Here is a 20,822-nt window from a genome sequence, read left to right as displayed (position 1 = left end):
GTTAGTATTTATTTGGTTATCACAAACTGAGTATGACAAATACCAAGCTGAGTTTTGTTTCCTATGACGGCACAAGTTTTCATTTTGTTTTTGTTGAGTTTACTAATTTTCTATGTGTGTTTTCTCTGTTTATTTTTCACAATTGAACATAGAAAAAACAACTCAATTTTCTATTTTCCCATTTCAAATTTATGCCTTTATTGTTTCACCCTTTGGAGGTGAAAGGTAATTAACTTAAACCTCATCCAATAATATTATTTAGTAAAATTGTATTATAAAACTTTTAATTGAAGTAGATTACCATATTGAAAAAAATGGTACAAGAATACCAAGTATGTAAGTTTCTAATTTTTACTAGCTCAGTCTCTGCCATATGAATGGGCAGTAATTTCAAAAAAAAATTTATTTTAAAAGTTTATGATGCTTACAAATTGTTTTCAGTTTAGATGTTCATACTCATCACTTGGCAGTAGAGGAGTATATACTTCTATGGTTGCTACAGAGTGTGCAGTATAGGTACAATATAGTAAAAGAATTATGTCCAGTCATGTGAGGTAATTTGTTACATGATTTTATATGAGCTATATTTTGCACATTGTATTATCTTATTAATTTTGGACTAAATAGATTTAATTTCCTATTGGTCCAGGTTTGGAAATTCAATTATGTGAGTTTTGTTTGTCATTGTTAAAGAAACATATTTTCCAAGATAGCTTTGAATTGTGTATGTTATCCAGTTCTAATGTGACTGCGCCCTCTAGTCACCTACATCAGTACTTTTGTTTATAGGTTGATATGCCAATAATATTGTTTTACAATTTATGGATATAAGTATATCGGAACCTAATTCATAAGTATCAGGGATACCATGACAGTTAACTTGAGCTACACTGAAGCTATAATATATACCAGATAATCTATTTGCTGCTCTCTACAGGTGATGTTTTCTACTCAGTACACATGCATTACAAATTATATCATTCCAGCTCATAATAGCAACCATGTTTAAATTCTATAGTTGACTGTGATAGCAGTTTTGGCATCTATCGTCTATTGGTTCATTTTCAAAGTTAAAAAAACCCTTTTTTACTGATTATGGAAGTTTGATACAGTTTCGCCTTTTGCAATGAGTGCACAGATTCAGTCAGTTTTAATCTTGGTTTGTACAAGTGTATATCAATTTGTAAAAATTGCATTTTATATCTCAGATATATTTTATTATTTGAGAATTTGTTTTCTTCTAATTGAGTATAACACCATGTCTGTTGTTATTTGGTTATAGCTAGAAAACAAACGCAAATAAACACAAAATGAGGGGCAGTCTATAAGCTCACATCATTATGAACGTCCTGTGCAATAAACAGGACATTTGCAGGACCAACTACCACTTTCTATATATAGTGTGCTATATGAGAAATAATTTTAAACATCTGTTCTGTCACCTAAATAGGTGCCATGCATGTACAATGTGTCTTTACACGAAAAGTAATTGTTCACATTGTGATGAAGACAACCTTTTGACGCAGATGCAGGAAGACGCTGGATATTGGATTTAGTGATTCAGTGATATTATATACCAGTGCATGTCCTTTTGTTGCATAGGGTGACATCACTTAATGGTTGAGTGCATTGCCTAGTGTTTGTATTTAGTGACATCACTATAGTGAAAGTGAGAATGCCTGTCGTATGCTTCATAATGTTGCAATAAATAGTTACTGGTAAGGATTAAAATATTGTCACAAATTCCAGATTATTATGGAGAATTGGTAAGCATTGGAACAATAGTGTGTCACCTTTTTGAAATGATCATGAAGAAGAAAAAAGTAGAAAAAATCCATGTAAATAATGAATTTGTGTTTTCATAATTGCTACAAAATAAATCCATGATGAAATGAATCAGGGATGAAGTGAATCAGGGATGAAATGAATTGGGGATGAAATGAATCTGGGATGAAGTGAATCAGGGATGAAATGAATTGGGGATGAAATGAATCAGGGATGAAGTGAATTGGGGATGAAATGAATCAGGGATGAAATGAATCGGGGATGAAATGAATTGGGGATGAAGTGAATCAGGGATGAAATGAATTGGGGATGAAATGAATTGGGGATGAAATGAATTGGGGATGAAATGAATTGGGGATGAAATGAATTGGGGATGAAATGAATTGGGGATAAAATGAATTGGGGATGAAATGAATTGGGGATGAAATGAATTGGGGATGAAATGAATTGGGGATGAAATGAATTGGGGATAAAATGAATTGGGGATGAAATGAATTGGGGATGAAATGAATCAGGGATAAAATGAATTGGGGGTGAAATGAATCGGGGATAAAATGAATTGGGGATAAAATGAATCAGGGATGAAATGAATTGGGGATAAAATGAATTGGGGATGAAATGAATTGGGGATAAAATGAATTGGGGATGAAATGAATCGGGGATGAAATGAATCAGGGATGAAATGAATTGGGGATAAAATGAATTGGGGATGAAATGAATTGGGGATGAAATGAATCGGGGATGAAATGAATCGGGGATGAAATGAATCAGGGATGAAAGTAGTATCATGACTGGTTGTATTCACTCATGTAGGTCTCAATAATGCTGTCATTTTTCAGACTTTTGATGGATTGAACTTGTGTATTCTGTACAGTTAGTGATTAAACAATGATTACTCAGCAACAATAAAGTTATTTTTGTAACTGGTATATCATACTGCATTTCTTGTCTGGATTTCATTCATTAATAGGAGTGAAAATATGATCACATTCTCAATTTCAAAAATGTTGATTCAGACAATTCATAAACTTTCAAGCTTTTTTACCCAGTATGTAGCAAATCATGTTAACCTTTTCACCATTAGACTTTCTTGCCCAAATTTGTGTGCATTTTTTTTTATATTCCTCAATATTTTTTTGGAAATAAAATCCCTAATTTTTTGAGCCAACTGACAAAATTTGAATCAATTTTCAGTTTTAACTCAAAAAACTTGGCTATTTGATGTTTTTTTTTGTGTAAAAAAGAGTTTGTTGACCATACCTTTTCATCTGGTTCTTATGTATAATAATGATATATGATAAAAGTGCAGAAAATCTGTGGTTAGATTAAAAGATGTTGTCACGTCATGTTTCCCACAATCCAATGCACTTTTCTGGTACGAGTTTTGATTTGGGCGCGACATACACTTATTATCACTGATGACTCTTTCAATACATGTACCTTCCAATCACCAAAGAAATTACGTAGTTAAAGCTTGGTAACGTCTCAGTTTGTACTTGTGGTTGGTGCAACAGTCAAAGTCATCATCATTAATGATACAAGACCCATAGCTTGTATATTTGTGGCACAATAACCATTAACTGTTAATATAGCCAACCACCTTAAAGCGGAAGGGTCGTCACCTGCGCACGAGTCCCAAGCAACGATAACAACGCATGCTAAAAATACAAAGGCTCATGGGTAGACACTTGTGTGTTAACGACACGCTATGGCTGTTTACCGCATGCGCAGGTGACGCTTCCCCCGCTTTAACATCAAGTACATTAAATGTGCTACATAATAGTGTATTATATAACCCTACTATTACCCATAGTAACAGAAATGTATTTAACTTACCATGACAGCAATGTGCCATTTTAATGGTTTTAATACAGACACAAACACGCCAAGAAAAACAGTATACCATTTGTTTATTCACATCTATTACAGAAAAATATACACAATTCATATAAATGTACATACAAATTTAAAAGTAATGTATTTATGAACAATTTAAATGACAATTACCATTTCACATTAATTCTACATTGATTTCATTTTTTTAACACTAACATTGATCACGTATAACTGATTTGTATTAGTGCGGATTAATTTATTTTTTGATGAAAATTTCTTTTCAAATGATTTACTTTTCCAGTTAAATTCATCCACAATAATTAATCTAAATTAAACTAATTACTGGAAAGTTTGTGTATAGAGGTAAAATAAAAGCTGCTTTTAATTCTACTTGAGCTTTCCTATTAAATACACATCCATGTGATGCATGCTGACAATTACTAACCATGGTCAGTATTATTGATTTTTACTTCATTTAGTAATTTAAGCAGTCTAATTCGCACACACAATTTTTAGTTCTTAAACTGTTACACACATGATTGGCAGCAAAACTTACAATAATATTTGCGGAGTTAAGCAATTTACCAATATTGGTTATTACTAGTACAGATTCAACAGACAAAAAAGAACTCAATTGCTTGTTGATATAAGTATTGGTTCTTAAAATATGAGGCTTATGAATTAGGCTAGTCGATATACAAACAGCATTGCTTTTGACTCGCAGTTTTAGTAATTTATTCGTGATTGTTTGCAAATTGCAAAACATATTTTCATCAAAAAACAGAAACAAAACTCAAATTTTAAAAGATTTACAAACTGAAAGTAGATAGATAATTGCAATGTACATGTATGGCAACATAATGTGAAAGTCTTAAGTAACCATTTTTGTGCTCTGCAGTGTAATTATCAGAAATTAAGCCCTGAAATAAAATAAATTCAAATCAGCCTCCATGTACAAAACAAACATTTCAAATAGTACACATCAACAGAAATAAATTTTTTCTTAATTTTTACTTATCACATTTTCTTAAATACTGTGGAATACTTTATTTTTGCTGGAATTAATTTTCGCTGACAAGGCTTTTTGGGCGTTTTGTATGAAATTTAGTTTCACTGATTTTTAATGAGTTTAATGTGAAATATAGGAAAAAAAAGTATATCCGCTGGATTTTATTTTCACGGAATCATCTCATCAGTGAAAATAAATTCCAAGCGAAAATAAAGTATTCTACAGTACGATTCTATGGTCAAAATAAGCATACCGAATGGTATTTTTGCTTTAAGTGAGCTTCTATTGGAGATATTACTTCTAACAAAACTAATAGTGTTGGTCATTTGCATCCTTCCATTAGCACTAATTAAAGACTAATATATTCGATATGGTGCATATTATTACTATTTCATTGTTTATGGTGATTCCATTAATTGGTGGGAATTAGTGTCTATATATATTATTGTTTTTATAGTGTAATAATTGTCAAAGAACAAAGAACTCGATTCCTTGCAGCTCTATACATCTATGCCCCAAAGTTGGAAGATTTTAGCATGGATGAATTATTTCTTATTATTGTTTCAAGTAATGATTCTTTCATTCTTAGCATTTTTGCAAAATTTATTTTTTATATTCTTGGTATGTTTTTAGTAGTGTAAGTTTTGTTGTCCTGAATGTTTTATTTGTTTTGTTGTTGTTATTATTGGACATTACTCAAGATTTCATTGGTACGTTCCAAATAAAATTCTACCACTACTATAAATCAAGTAAGAATGCAACATTAATCACTCATTAACAAAAATGATAGCATTGCATACTGCAAATTTTTTATCATTGAATAAATCTATAAACATACACTGTCTGTAAAAATTCTTTCAAAATTGCAATTCCTCTTACTTGCAACAATCAAATGTAAATATTATGTACATTTGTAGATCATTAAAACAAATTTGCTTTATAAATTGTACTAAAATAGCTTCACAAAAAATTGTAATCATTAAAAATATAATTCACAATACATTGCATCGAGGACTCTATTTCTTTTATCAGTTTATTTTTGCATTTTTTAATCCATGTAAATGTACCAGTAATCTGAGCAAAACTGTGGGATTGAAATGCCTATCTAGTACCTAGAAAGCTGGCACATTAATTTCTCTACGAGTTTCTGTAATAATAAACATGCAGTGTACAAGTATTGTACATTTTTGACAAACGCATTCAGTATATGCTCCACCTCGTTACCAAGGATGTATAATACAAGGGTGGGCAACTAGTGTGAATGTCCCATAGATGATCTCATTTGAAGTCACATGAAATGCTCCATTACAAGTGCACATAAATCAATAATTGCTTGTATGCTAAATTATTGAATTATTTCTCACTTTGACCATGAATACACTTCTGTCATTTACGTATTAAAGCGGGGGAGTCGTCACCTATGCGTACGTCAGATAGCCATAGCGTGTCATTGTTTACAAACAAGCGTCTACCCATGAGCCTTTATGTTTTTAGCGCGTGTTGTTATTGTCGCTTGGGACTCAATTCCCACACGTGCGCAGGTGACGACCCTCCCGCTTTAAATACTACTAATAGATCAACTATCAGTATGGTAATGCAATGAGAGTCTCTGAAAGTTATCGTTCACTGTTTTCCAGTACTGCAAAATTTTCGCTTGAAATTAATTTTCGATGAGAAACGATTCAGTGAAAATAAAATCCAGTGAATATACCTTTTTTCCTATATTTTACATTCAACTCGTCAAAAATCAGTGAAAATAAAATAAGGCAAATACACCCAAAAAATCTTTCCAGCGAAGATTAATTCTAGCTAAAATAAGTATTTTACAGTATTTTATATTAATTCACAGAATTAGCATATGTTTTGAATACACCAATAACCTTGCTCATTGCAGTTTAAAGCGAGGGGAGTCGTCACCTACGCATGCGTCAGGTGACCATAGCGTGTCATTGTTTACAAACATCTACCCATGAGCCTTTGTGTTCTTAGCATGTGTTATTATCGTCGATTAGGACTCAATTCTCGCGCGTGCGCAGGTGACGACCCTCTTGCTTTAAACAACTAAATCCTGAATCCTAAAAACTAGTCAAAAATAATTTAATTTGATATGTGCATGGAATGGAATCTTCATCACATATCTCTGCATGTGGATATCAAAGTTATATGCCCTTAGATTATACATCCTTGGTGGTACTTATGTCATATATGTAATATGATGCTGGTAGAATTAGACATGACCTTGTCAATTGAATTAATGACTTGTATAGATATTATTATTGAACAAATAAGTGAAGGTCAATAATTAGTTATTTAGTATATTTTGAACATAGACACATCTCATATTTACGTAAGCACATGTGCTACAAATGTTGCAATACAGTATTAGCACATAACATGTTTTAACATTTGTTAATTATTTCATCAGCGTAATAATACAATATTCTCACAATGTACTCTGATGCCACTATAATCTGAGATCATTACAGTTCCTGTACAATATTCTTATATTGTACTCTGATGCCAATATAATCTGAGGTCATTACAATTCCTGTACAATATTCTTATATTGTACTCTGATGTCACTATAATCTGAGATCATTACAGTTCCTGTACAATATTCTTATATTGTACTCTGATGTCACTATAATCTGAGATCATTACAGTTCCTGTACAATATTCTTATATTGTACTCTGATGTCACTATAATCTGAGATCATTACAGTTCCTGTACAATATTCTTATATTGTACTCTGATGCCACTATAATCTAAGGTCATTACAATTCCTGTACAATATTCTTATATTGTACTCTGATGTCACTATAATCTGAGATCATTACAGTTCCTGCACAATATTCTTATATTGTACTCTGATGCCAATATAATCTGAGGTCATTACAATTCCTGTACAATATTCTAATATTGTACTCTGATGTCACTATAATCTGAGATCATTACAGTTCCTGCACAATATTCTTATATTGTACTCTGATGCCAATATAATCTGAGGTCATTACAATTCCTGTACAATATTCTAATATTGTACTCTGATGCCACTATAATCTGAGGTCATTACAATTCCTGTACAATATTCTTATATTGTACTCTGATGTCACTATAATCTAAGGTCATTACAATTCCTGTACAATATTCTTATATTGTACTCTGATGTCACTATAATCTAAGGTCATTACAATTCCTGTACAATATTCTTATATTGTACTCTGATGTCACTACAATCAGAAGTTATTCCAATTCCTTCTTATATTGAAACAGGACAAACAAAGGTCAAAGCATCGCAGTTGCATCAAAATATATTATGGGATTCGACAAATGTGAAAGTAATTTTGGCCATTTCCCCGCTTAATAATATGTGATCCACATGTGATGATGGTCGATTTTGATGAAATAAGGTTATCCCAATGCCGTATTCCTTTCTGAAAGATCAGCATTTTGACAGTGAGCTATAAAAAAAAAGATATTCAAGTTCAAAATTAAATCATTTGACTTTTGTGACAGACATTCGATCTGTGCCAAGCAATTCATGAGATCCCATGATGAACGTCAAATCACCTATTGGTGGTGGCCTACTGCAATTACTAACTACCTACAGCAGATTGATCACTTCAGAAACAACTAAGTTTTCAGAATGTGTATGGTATTACTTTACAAACGATTAAGTGGAATAACTGCATTCTATTCATAGCACATGTGCTTAGGTAAAAGAGATATTTTAATTATTCAGTATATAATACATGCAACTGTTGGTCTACATGCATTTCTATTGTTAGAGCAAATACAGTAAAAGGAAATGTATTGTCACAATAAAACGACACCTATGAATTCTAAAAGTGTGCCATCAGTGACATGCTCTAAGTTTGGAGAACTTTACAGGGGGTTGATTTTTCTGACCATTCATGCGATTCATACACAAAATTTGAATGTATTCATTCAAATGCATGTAGTGAAGATGACAACCCTTTAAAACTAAATGCACTTAACAACAACGATGTTGCCTTGTACCCATTGGTGGCGGTGGTGATCCTGAGGGAGAGCTCTGTTGCTGCTGTGGCTGAGGATGACTGGTATCCAGATCCACCACCCCGGATGGTCGTTTCCTGCCTGCATTGGGATCAATTGCGTTTCCTTCACGATCTAGCGGCAAGAGTGTGCTGAATATATAGAGGAATACATTGTCTATATTTTCCCCAGTTAGAGAACTTGTTTCAAAGAAAGGTATACGTTGTTTGCTATCACAGCCCTCTTTGAACTTGTCAGGATTCGACAAAACAGCAAACTGTTCTCCTGCATCATTTGAAACCTGACGGGATGTTGGAGAAACTAGATCAAGTTTGGTTCCCACAGCAACAGCAAGACAGTTTTTCTCAGCAGCTTCCAGGAGAGGAAGATGGCGTGTCTGTAAACTGTCAAATGTTTCTCTGTCACAAATATCGTAAGCCAAGATGGCCGCTGATGCGTTCCTACAATAGAAGGAACTCAATGTGGAGAATTTTTCTTCTCCCGCAGTATCCTTCAAAAAGAAAAAAATCGTTTTATTATATGAAGACTGCTTTAAATTGTATCATCTCCATTTCAGTTGGTAAAGGAGTTTCAAACGTAATTTAGCTCCTAGTATTTTTTGGTGCATTTGATTTGAAATTTTTGGTGCTTTAATTTTTTTCCCCAGATATTGATTCCAGAAGTATTAAATACTTGAGTAGGTTTAATTATTTGGCAAGCATCGTGTTCGACACATTGTTAAAAAGGAAATAAAACACAGATTCAATTATGTTTCTGAACAACTCACAAAACTAAAATAGTGGAAAAAGATTTACAGGAATTAAACCCAAATTTTAGGAATGATTTAAGTTTAAAAAACTTACCCAAATTGCCACGTTATATGGCCCCCATTGTTTAAGAAAGAAAGAAGCTCCAATTGTCTGTTAATGAGAATAAAATAAAAGTTATTAAAAAATATCATACCATGTTTCTCTTCACAAAATGGTCATATGATACATTACAGTACATATAAGGCAGGACCTTTTAATATCTTTAAAGGTCTGTGAGGTACCCACAAATACCTACATAACACCTGTTGTTTTTGCTCTATTGGAAGCACCCTTCCAATAGATATGCATATAAACCATAACTTGTATTTGTTGTATGCTCAATCATTTAACAAGCAGTCTGTTGGCTGATATAAATCTGATGGACAGTTAGACAGTTGGAAATAGTTTTTTTTACCAAAAATATTCACTAAAATTATAACTTATGATTACGAAATGAGAAAATCTGTAAGAGGTTCACCCAAGGTTTGTACTTATAAAATCTGAAGTAATTGGGCTAGTTATTTTTAAGAAGAAGTCAAAAATAACATTTGGAAATGTTAATGTGTTTATAAATACATTTGTAGAGCGATTCAAACAGTATCTTTCTTTGGTATGACGGGCTGACTTGTGTACTTTAGACAAGTTACACACTGTAGATACTTGCTGCCAATTTAAAACTAACATAGAACCAGAAAGATATTTGTTTTCTGTTCACATTCGAACCCATATGCAATCACTATCTCGGCTACGATGTTCATCACATTGTTTACGAATTGAAAAAGACAGAGGTCATCTTGAAAGAGATCAACATATGTGCGAGCTTTGCAATATGAATTCTATTGAAAAACGAGTTCCATTTTTTTAGTAGTTTGTAATTTTTATAACCACATTAGATGTCTCTATATCCCACACTACTACTGCACCCCACCAACTGTAAATAAATTTATCGAATTACTGAAAACTCAAAATGATGTACTTCTACAGCGTTTAGCTGAGTTTGTATTTAATGCTATGAAACTTAGGAGGGAAGCCGATGAAATATTGTAAATAATTTAAATATTTTGTATTTACTGTTTTGGGCCGATGGCTATGTATCAGTTAATTTAAGATCCTACAACAAAAATAACATTTGTTAATAAAAATGACAAAAATATTCTTCACAAAATGTAAAAACCTGGGAGAACCAGCCTAGGTACATTTGTAGTGAGTATAAAACCCATACATGTACTGTAAAATCTGTATTAGAAGCCACATCCCTAATAGAAGTCACACCTATTCGTTTTGAACAATTGAGAACCAAAAATTCATTATTTCTCATACGTGTAGATGCTCCAATAGAAGTTGCATCCCCTCTGTTGCATTGTACCATTTTAATAGTAGTTGCGGCTTCTAATACAGATTTTACAGTACTGAAGGTTTTAAGAAGTCAAAATGTAACAACAAACAATTATGACTTATTTTCTCAATAGAAAGACACCTGTAATGCACATAAGCACAGACCCTTCTAATAGAAGAAATACAACGGTCCTACTATTTAACGCCCGGACACGCGAGGGAGTGTCCGGGCACGCGCGGAGGCGAACAGGGGGGAATACCTAACGCGCGGGGCAGCGGCAGCAATCCTTGTACTGTATAATATTTGTTTATGCTCAAAATTTGAACCGGAGTGGCGAATTCGAGCAGCTATCCACACTTTTTATGATCGACGCCCGGGCATTCCGGCGAGTCGAGTCCGCCATGTTGTTTACTACTAATTTTGGTTTGCGTTTAACAATAGGACAATACCATTCGATACATGGGGGTGACAGTCCTACGAATGTGCCGACATTGTCGAAGGACAAGGACAGGACAAGTTTGTGCAAGTGTGGCGAGACTCCCGTAGTATTGTTTAGTAAGATTCTAACTGTGGTTCAACCCAAGCAAGGCACGTTTTTTTTCTTCAAATAAACATGACATACCAAATATGATGAACTTGTGTAATTCAGAAAAAAAAGGTTGTCATTTGTTCCGGCTTGGAGCCTGATGGTAAGGGAAAACATTTACATAACCAGGGCGAGTTGCGTCGAGAGACAAAGCATTTGTTGTTTCTGTTTGGAACTATAACAGGTAACAAAAGGTCTTGAATAAATTAATGGCGTGATAAACGCCACCTTGTATTTCTATTTTATGGAATCTCTTGTAGTTTGTTTGTGCAGTGTATAGTTACAGTAGATTATTTACAAGCTGATCCCAGACCAATTTGTAACGGCCGGGCTCGTAACACAGACCACATGATCCCCGAGCAGGGTGTGAGTCCGGTATGTGAGCTACTATAAAATCGCGATGCGACGGCTATGACCTCTATTCGCACACATGCTTCTGGTGCGCTAGTGTAACCTGCCGTTAACAATGAAACTGAATGACGTTCCCACTTTTATTAAATATAGCATGGATATAGGTAGTAGTAATAAAGAGAGTATCACAACGCCTTGGAAGCGACACATCGAAAGGTCAAGTTTAGTTCATCGCCCGCTGTACGAATTCACGTTTGCGAATGAATGACTACTTGACGCGATCGAGAGATCCCAAGCCCAGTTGGCGAGCTACGTACCAGTAGTTTTCTGTATACACGCCCCGTGATCGATCTTTTCCAAACCTGTCTGTCTATTTACTATAAACTCATAGTTGCTGTCGACATAGGAAGTAAAGTAAGCAAATAACACCGAATAAACGGCAAGGTAAAGACTAAGCATCCTTTAAGCATCCTTTAAGCATCCTTTTTTGGGGATGCCCGGTGGCCGAGGGGAAGACGTGTAGTGGCGTGAAGCTAGGCGATTAGGTGCCGTACGCGAGCGCCGGTTCGAGTCACGCACGCAGTACGTATTTACTATAATTAGACATAGTCTTTACCTTGCCGTTTATTCGGTGTTATTTGTCTATTTACTATACATGTTTTAATTTTCGTTTTAGTTGACTTGTACTTTGAATAATTTTGAATAAAAATATTTTCCACAAGGGCGGGGTGTCTGTCTATTTACTATACATGTTTTAATTTTCGTTTTAGTTGACTTGTACTTATTTTAAATAAAAATATTTTCTAAAAGGGCGGTTTGTTTACTATACATGTTTTACAGTGGGCGCAAACAAAGCGAGACTTTCTTAGCGGCACTGTTTTGAAAACGATTTGCTACATTTTGCGACAATCTCACTTTTTCTTGCAACACTCGATTATCGACAAATTATGTTTGGTCTCGATACATATGCTCGAAAATGCTTTTTTTTCACATGAGGTAAATAATTTCCACGTAACTACGGGAGTCTCGCCACACTAGCACAAACTTTTCCTGTCCTTGTCCTTCGACAATGTCGGCACATTCGTAGGACTGTCACCCCCATGGATCGAATGGTATTGTCCTATTGTTAAACGCTAACCAAAATTAGTAAACAACGTGGCGGACTCGACTCGCCGGAATGCCCGGGCGTCGATCATAAAAAGTGTGGATAGCTGCTCGAATTCGCCACCCCAGTTCAAATTATGAGCATAAACGAATATTATACAGTACAAGGATTGCTGCCGCTGCCCCGCGCGTTAGGTATTCCCCCCTGTTCGCCTCCGCGCGTCCCCGGACACTCCCTCGCGTGTCCGGGCGTTAAATAGTAGGACCCGAAATACAATGTTTCACAACGCTGTATTTGTATGCCAATGAAAATAGGTATATTTGGTACCTTACAGCCTCATGGAGAAATGTACACTAATGCCTGAATAAGTCATGCATTTTGTGTTTTATAACACATTACGTTTTCCACTAGCAGTGTCATGATTTCTTTGCAAAGCGTTCTAAAATATTTGTTGCAGACTTTGTGTGAGTTGAAGTATTTTATGTTTTTTTTTCTAAAGTGAAATAGAAACATCCTGTTTTCTATAGATGACAACCCATATTTCTGTCCAAACAAGCAGTAGATGACATATTAAAATAACACTGTCACTTGAATGTCAGTTTCAAATCTAGTAAGAAAATGACTGCCACCTGAGTTGTGTATAGTCAAGTGACCTAAATCCTGGGGAAACCAACATCAACCCAATCGTTTCAGTTTGGTGGGTTACTGGGTATTTATTAAACATATTATTGGTTACTGAGTTTCAATGATGAGATAACAACTTTAACGTCAGATTTCTAGTCTATAGTATAATTAAAAATACTATGAGACTAAAGACACAATTAGCTATGGGTCCACAGCTAGTGCTATGGTAGCTATGGGTCCACAGCTAGTGCTATGGTAGCTATGGGTCCACAGCTAGTGCTATGGTAGCTATGGGTCCACAGCTAGTGCTATGGTAGCTATGGGTCCACAGCTAGTGCTATGGTAGCTATGGGTCCACAGCTAGTGCTATGGTAGCTATGGGTCCACAGCTAGTGCTATGGTAGCTATGGGTCCACAGCTAGTGCTATGGTAGCTATGGGTCCACAGCTAGTGCTATGGTAGCTATGGGTCCACAGCTAGTGCTATGGTAGCTATGGGTCCACAGCTAGTGCTATGGTAGCTATGGGTCCACAGCTAGTGCTATGGTAGCTATGGGTCCACAGCTAGTGCTATGGTAGCTATGGGTCCACAGCTAGTGCTATGGTAGCTATGGGTCCACAGCTAGTGCTATGGTAGCTATGGGTCCACAGCTAGTGCTATGGTAGCTATGGGTCCACAGCTAGTGCTATGGTAGCTATGGGTCCACAGCTAGTGCTATGGTAGCTATGGGTCCACAGCTAGTGCTATGGTAGCTATGGGTCCACAGCTAGTGCTATGGTAGCTATGGGTCCACAGCTAGTGCTATGGTAGCCAGGGCTCGAAATTAGCAGTAGTCTTGTGCCCACAGACTACCAGTTTTTATGATGGGGCTACCACATTTCAAAGTTGGTAGCCCACATTGGCTACTAGAAATTGCAATAATCTGCTACCTACATGTAGTTTTACTGATGTCTATCATCTGTTTTATTTCTGTGTAAAATTAGAAGTTCAGAAACAATGGTAAATTTAAAAATGTTGTGTCCAAAAACAAAATTATACGACATGGCATGTACAGGTCAGATAGGTAGTCAAGATCTTTTAAAGAATATTTTTATAATCTTAAATTACAAAATCAAAAACTGGGCTACCAGACTTTATTTTGGGACTACCAGCTTCACAAATTGGTAGCCCACTTGGGCTACCAAACATACAAGTTAATTTCGAGCCCTGGTAGCTATGGGTCCACAGCTAGTGCTATGGTAGCTATGGGTCCACAGCTAGTGCTATGGTAGCTATGGCTCCACAGCTAGTGCTATGGTAGCTATGGGTCCACAGCTAGTGCTATGGTAGCTATGGATCCACAGCTAGTGCTATGGTAGCTATGGGTCCACAGCTAGTGCTATGGTAGCTATGGGTCCACAGCTAGTGCTATGGTAGCTATGGGTCCACAGCTAGTGCTATGGTAGCTATGGGTCCACAGCTAGTGCTATGGTAGCTATGGGTCCACAGCTAGTGCTATGGTAGCTATGGGTCCACAGCTAGTGCTATGGTAGCTATGGGTCCACAGCTAGTGCTATGGTAGCTATGGGTCCACAGCTAGTGCTATGGTAGCTATGGGTCCACAGCTAGTGCTATGGTAGCTATGGGTCCACAGCTAGTGCTATGGTAGCTATGGGTCCACAGCTAGTGCTATGGTAGCTATGGGTCCACAGCTAGTGCTATGGTAGCTATGGGTCCACAGCTAGTGCTATGGTAGCTATGGGTCCACAGCTAGTGCTATGGTAGCTATGGGTCCACAGCTAGTGCTATGGTAGCTATGGGTCCACAGCTAGTGCTATGGTAGCTATGGGTCCACAGCTAGTGCTATGGTAGCTATGGGTCCACAGCTAGTGCTATGGTAGCTATGGGTCCACAGCTAGTGCTATGGTAGCTATGGGTCCACAGCTAGTGCTATGGTAGCTATGGGTCCACAGCTAGTGCTATGGTAGCTATGGGTCCACAGCTAGTGCTATGGTAGCTATGGGTCCACAGCTAGTGCTATGGTAGCTATGGGTCCGCAGCTAGTGCTATGGTAGCTATGGGTCCGCAGCTAGTGCTATGGTAGCTATGGGTCCACAGCTAGTGCTATGGTAGCTATGGGTCCACAGCTAGTGCTATGGTAGCTATGGGTCCACAGCTAGTGCTATGGTAGCTATGGGTCCACAGCTAGTGCTATGGTAGCTATGGGTCCACAGCTAGTGCTATGGTAGCTATGGGTCCACAGCTAGTGCTATGGTAGCTATTGAACCACAGCTAGTGCTATGGTAGCTATGGGTCCACAGCTAGTGCTATGGTAGCTATGGGTCCACAGCTTTTCTTGTGTCGGTCTTTAGCCTTTTTGATGGTAGTTTAGTAATTTATGGTGTATTTTGTGTCATTAAATTAAATTTTGTTATTTTCAGATATTAGGATTTTTTTATCAACCCAGAAGAGCTATGGTTCTTCCCATAGACTTGCGTAACACAAACGTTAAATATATTTGAACTTCACCATTAAAACACCATTCAGATCACAAAAACATTCAGTGTACAATGACGCTGCAAGTGATGCTGTAGTGACACTTGAAAATGACAAGCCAAGCCAGTCTTTTGTTTATGTGAATCCAAAGTAAAGCTAAAATCAAATAAGCCAAAGCCTATGCGACAGCTGTACTGTACGTTGTACTTGGCACTTTTTTTATTTATATTTCACAATGAAAACAACATATCAGTTTGCTACACTTTCTATTTGATCAGCATATAAATTTTATACACTTATTTCTAAGTCTAACATATTTCAGCCAGACTTTTCTAGTAACACCAAAATTGGACTTGGTTGACACATTAAAGTGATTGATAAAATTTCAAAATTCGAAGGTCATCAGATAAAAAAAATTTTAATTTTTTTAACCACAAAGAGACAATTTTAAATAAAATGTCACCAATGTATTGTGAAATATACAGAACACATACCAAAAGAGAACTTGGCTTGGATTCCCAAACTGGTTAATATAATATCCAAGCTTGGAAGTAAAAACAACAACAACAACAACAACAACAACAAGGACAGACATTTTCCCCACATATATATTTTTTCTTTTATCAATAGGCAAGGTAAATTAAAATACATTTTACACATTTGTAAATATTAAAATTCAAAATACCCATATTTTGTTATATACATGTACATGTAGGTTGCAAGGGACTCGTAATGAACAAAACATAGCGCAAGGCTTGGGGCACTTCTATCATAGTTTATTATATAAGACTTACAGTGGATACATCTGTGAATTTTCCATCAAGATATCGATGAATCAATGTTGTTTTACCGATACTGGAATCTCCCATAATAACCACTTTTAGGTCCCTAAATATATAGAGAAACAAAAATATGTAATTTATTTTTAATACCGCATTTAATACCAGATTTGTCATCGCTACATGACACAAAAATTACAAATTACAAAACACAGACATGGTGGAATAAACGCACCCCCAAATCACTGATCCATTTTACTTCATTCAAAATCTATAAATTCAGAAGGTCAAATTCAGTGCAAAATGAGCAAAAATGAGGGGTCCCTGCATTGGAAACTATTGGCAATACGGCCAAATACGTCTGGTGATAGAGACCCAATTATTATCCAATCATCAGTCAATCACTGATGCTGCTTAATAGATGCATATACGCAGAAAATACTCATTATTACTTTTTCGCCATTGATTAAGTGGAGTATGTGTTGATTTCATGAGGACATTATTTCACAGATACACAGGGTGGTATTTTTTTTGTGAGATGTACCATTAAAAAGTCAGAAAAAATGACAATAAATAGCACTGCAAACATCTATATTTCTACTGTACATAAATTGTGTGGCATTTTGGGGTGTTTTTATAATTTCTAAGCAATAATTCAACAAAATGCACCAATCAGTTTTGCTCTCCCAATGGCCAAGATTTTGTAATGACAAGGCAGGTTGTAATACTGCTTTTACTGGTATGTATGCATAAATATAGCAGGGATAGTACCATGTGTAGAAGTCCTCTGCATACTATACAGGGGAATTACGCATGGCTTATTATTGTGATGTAGAAGGTAATTTTATCTAATTGTGTATTTTCTTGGAAGCATTTTAGCCTTTCCACTGCTAATTAGTTTTCTACCAAAATTTTACTTCAAATATTATCATATTTGTTTTTTTCAAAGCGTTTGGTCTTAATTTTGAATCACAGTGACCTAACTGGTAGTAGACATGCATTAATGCATTAATAATTAGGCCTACAGTAAAATTATTATATGTAACATTCAGTTTCCTATTTATAATACCCATCCATGCTCGACTATGCAACCACCCTACACTTTTGGGGCATTTCAATTTTTGAGAATTGTTCTGATTGGTTAATAACAGACTTGACCCATTAGGTCAAAAGACGTTGTTGCAGGTCAAATCATGTAAGAAAACATCATAGCAGAAATTGTTTGTTTATGCTTGAACACATGTGACAACAAAGATACATGTATAGTTGACTGTGTTTCCACACGCCCTTATAATTTTAACATAGTAAGTTCTGATGGTGCCTAAATGATAGTAATAAAATATGTGTATTGATTGTGATCATTTCATTTTTTTTCAATGTAAAAGTGGAAATCAATTTTAATGCAATTTTATTTTCTCTGAAGAGACGTAATGTTCCCCTCAATCTGGCACATAGCGAACAATAATTGTCATTTGCATAATTTTTCGAGGGGATGCTCGGCTACGTGGGTGGTCGTTTCATTCCAAATCTCACAAGTTTATTTGTCAAGTCATTTGATTTAAGGTTGACCTGCATCAATACCAACTTGGACTCAACGTTGGGGAAGGGGGGTATTTTTATTTTGAAAGTAAATAATGTTACAGCAAGTGTCAGAAGTATTGGGGCAGCCAATTTGCAAACTCGCTAGTGAATTGGCTAAATGTTTGGGTTTTGACTTAACAGTTGGCTTTTGTATGTTGCTCGCGCCAACTTGTGGTCACCCCACTCTGGGTGAATCTGTATTATAGTAGGAGACATACAATGATTTTATGTAGCAGAATATAAATAAACGATTTTGTAAACTATACAGAGGATGGAGGGTTCAACATGGTTATAGTACATTGAAGGACAAATAAATTATAACGACTTGCTGAAATTTATATGATCAAAGGTTTCTTTGCGGAGTGAAATCACCTTTTTTCAGGGCCATTATGAAAACGACAAAAAGACAGTTGTCACCCTAACAGGAGCTAATCAGTGAGGGTCTTACAGTCAGATGGCGATTTCGGTCTTATAAAATTGCCCAGGGAAAATGTTCAATTTTCTTTGTTTCATGAGGTGTTCGTGTGCAAGGGATTTTCCACGCCACAACAGCGAACGCAGCCAAATTTTATTAGTGGATGGCTTAATGTTACCCCAATGGTTCATTTGGCTATGAAAGTTTGTTATTTTCCCCTGATTTGAAGGAAACAGAAAAACTTGTTTTTCAATTTGTCTCGTTATTTAGTTTCAAGCAGTATTCAAGATTGCTGCCTTCATATAGTAAATATCAGTGAAATAATTGCATTTACTTTATTATTACTTGTACGCCAGTTGACTATGGCTCTGACCAGGGAAATTTGAAGGCATGGAAACGGCGAGATGACAGAGCGCCCCATTATTCGATAGAATTGCGATGGCTACCAATATGGTAAAGGTAAACTACTTTTGAATTAAAATTGAAATGGGAAATCCCAGAAATGTGCAAGGCTACGAAGCCGAGGCTACATAAAAGTTTTCTAAGTCCCCTACTGCAATATAGACTCGCCCAGAGTAGATGTGGCAACAAGTTGCTGTTAGTGAGATTTGAAAGCCAACGGTTCAGTCAAAACCCAAGCAGTTAGCCAATTTGCTGGTGAGTTTGCAAATTGACTGCCCCAATACTTCTGAGACTTGCTGTAATAAGGATGTGTTGTGCTTTTCAATAGCAATTTTGAATTTTACGTGCACCAAACATGGCGCCATTTTAACCAATATAATATCAACAAACCAATTACAGCAGATTTCTTAATACTAATTAATGCAATAAAAGCATGGAAAAATTATATCAATTTGTACTAATATACGTGATATAGTTCAAGATCCTCACAACCTTTAGACAAAACAAACTTTCGATGTAATATTGTGCACTGAACTTACGTTCTACAACATTTATTAGTAATTTGATACTTAAAGCGGGAGGTTCGTCACCTGCGACGATAACAACACACGCTAAAATGCAAAGGCTCATGGGTAGACGCTTGTTTGTAAACAATGACATGCTATGGCCAACTGACGCATGCACAGGTGATGACTCCCCTGCTTTAAATAACAATATATTCAACTTTCGATGAAATGTTTTTTTCAACGAAAGTGTTCGCAGAACTTGGGAAGATTTGAACTCGTCATGGAAGTTAATTAATCATCAACATATCAGTGAAGCGGCAGCGTCACTGGGCGTGTTGTGCAGCAGATATATCATTAAAGAAGGTGATAACAATTGACCATTGACTACTTCGCACTTCGGCGATTACATCTGGCTGAGTTCGCCTATTTTTATCTGGCCGAGTTAGAATCTGGCTGAGTTTGACTGTATTCTTGAAGAAATTTCATGTATTGACCAAAGGTATGGGACAAATGTGAATTGGACCGAATGTGAATTGGGCTGAAAATTAATTGGGCGAATGTGAATTAGGACGAGTTCACTGTAAATCATAATATCAATTCGCTCGTACCACAGTCAAACAGTATTTGGGCTGAAACATTCTTGGGACTAAACAGCATTGAAACGAATAAGCGTTGGTACGGAACAACACTGGGTAGAAACATTATTGGTCCGAAGTTGTGTTGGGACGACAAAACAACTTGACAACGAAACAGCTGGGATTATAAATCGACACTCCTCCGTTGTGGGACCCCTAAAAACTGCACGGGAGTAACTGTAATTACCAACCACTGTATTCAAAACAATGAGATTGCGTTCTAAATAGGATCACGATCAATTATATTATCCAAAAACAACCATCAGCAATCTGACTTGCAATGGCAATGTACTTGACCCCACCCTCCTTACGGAACAAGTTTGATCGTACTTACGCTTTTCGTTTCGGTACTGCAGTAGCCATGACGACTGAATGTAATTACTTCATCTCAATAGCAACATGATGGAAATACCTTGATTGTTTTTGGTAATAATAAATCGAAGAATTGGTCGCGGTACGATGATTCACTCCCACATCGCTATATCCGTGACCTCATCTTGCCCTCGTTGTGAAACATCTCTTCTCTTCCGGGTTTCTCAATGAGATGCCGTGAGGGCGCAATTTACTTCC

At 36.1% G+C, this 20,822-nt stretch overlaps 1 protein-coding gene across 1 annotated transcript; it reads right to left on the bottom strand.

The window, feature by feature from the left end:
- Nucleotides 1–8,496: 8,496 nt before the first annotated feature.
- On the bottom strand, nt 8,497–20,746 carry LOC100371599 (ras-related protein Rab-20-like). The gene is made up of 4 exons (XM_002730509.4): nt 20,587–20,746; nt 16,729–16,822; nt 9,512–9,568; nt 8,497–9,159 (listed from the first exon to the last, which is right to left on the bottom strand). Exons 1-4 carry the CDS (start codon nt 20,613–20,615, stop codon nt 8,626–8,628), a joined length of 714 nt encoding a protein of 237 aa, XP_002730555.1. The 5' UTR covers nt 20,616–20,746; the 3' UTR covers nt 8,497–8,625.
- Between the last annotated feature and the right edge of the window lie 76 nt (nt 20,747–20,822).

This window comes from Saccoglossus kowalevskii, chromosome 14 (genome assembly GCF_978046115.1).
Source record: "Saccoglossus kowalevskii chromosome 14, keSacKowa6.1, whole genome shotgun sequence".
In the NCBI taxonomy this organism is placed as follows: Eukaryota; Metazoa; Hemichordata; class Enteropneusta; family Harrimaniidae; genus Saccoglossus; species Saccoglossus kowalevskii.
The sequence above is the reverse complement of the archived record's forward strand: the minus strand, read 5'-3'. Positions and strand labels throughout refer to the sequence as shown.

What these genes read in the sequence shown, in the direction of transcription:
- LOC100371599 (XM_002730509.4), bottom strand. Translation starts at nt 20,615, where the DNA reads ATGGCTACTGCAGTACCGAAACGAAAAGC. An exon ending in AATTCACAGATGTATCCACT is followed by an intron (nt 9,569 to 16,728) that starts GTAAGTCTTATA and finishes TCTCATTAACAG; the next exon opens with ACAATTGGAGCTTCTTTCTT. An exon ending in CATATAACGTGGCAATTTGG is followed by an intron (nt 9,160 to 9,511) that starts GTAAGTTTTTTA and finishes TTCTTTTTGAAG; the next exon opens with GATACTGCGGGAGAAGAAAA.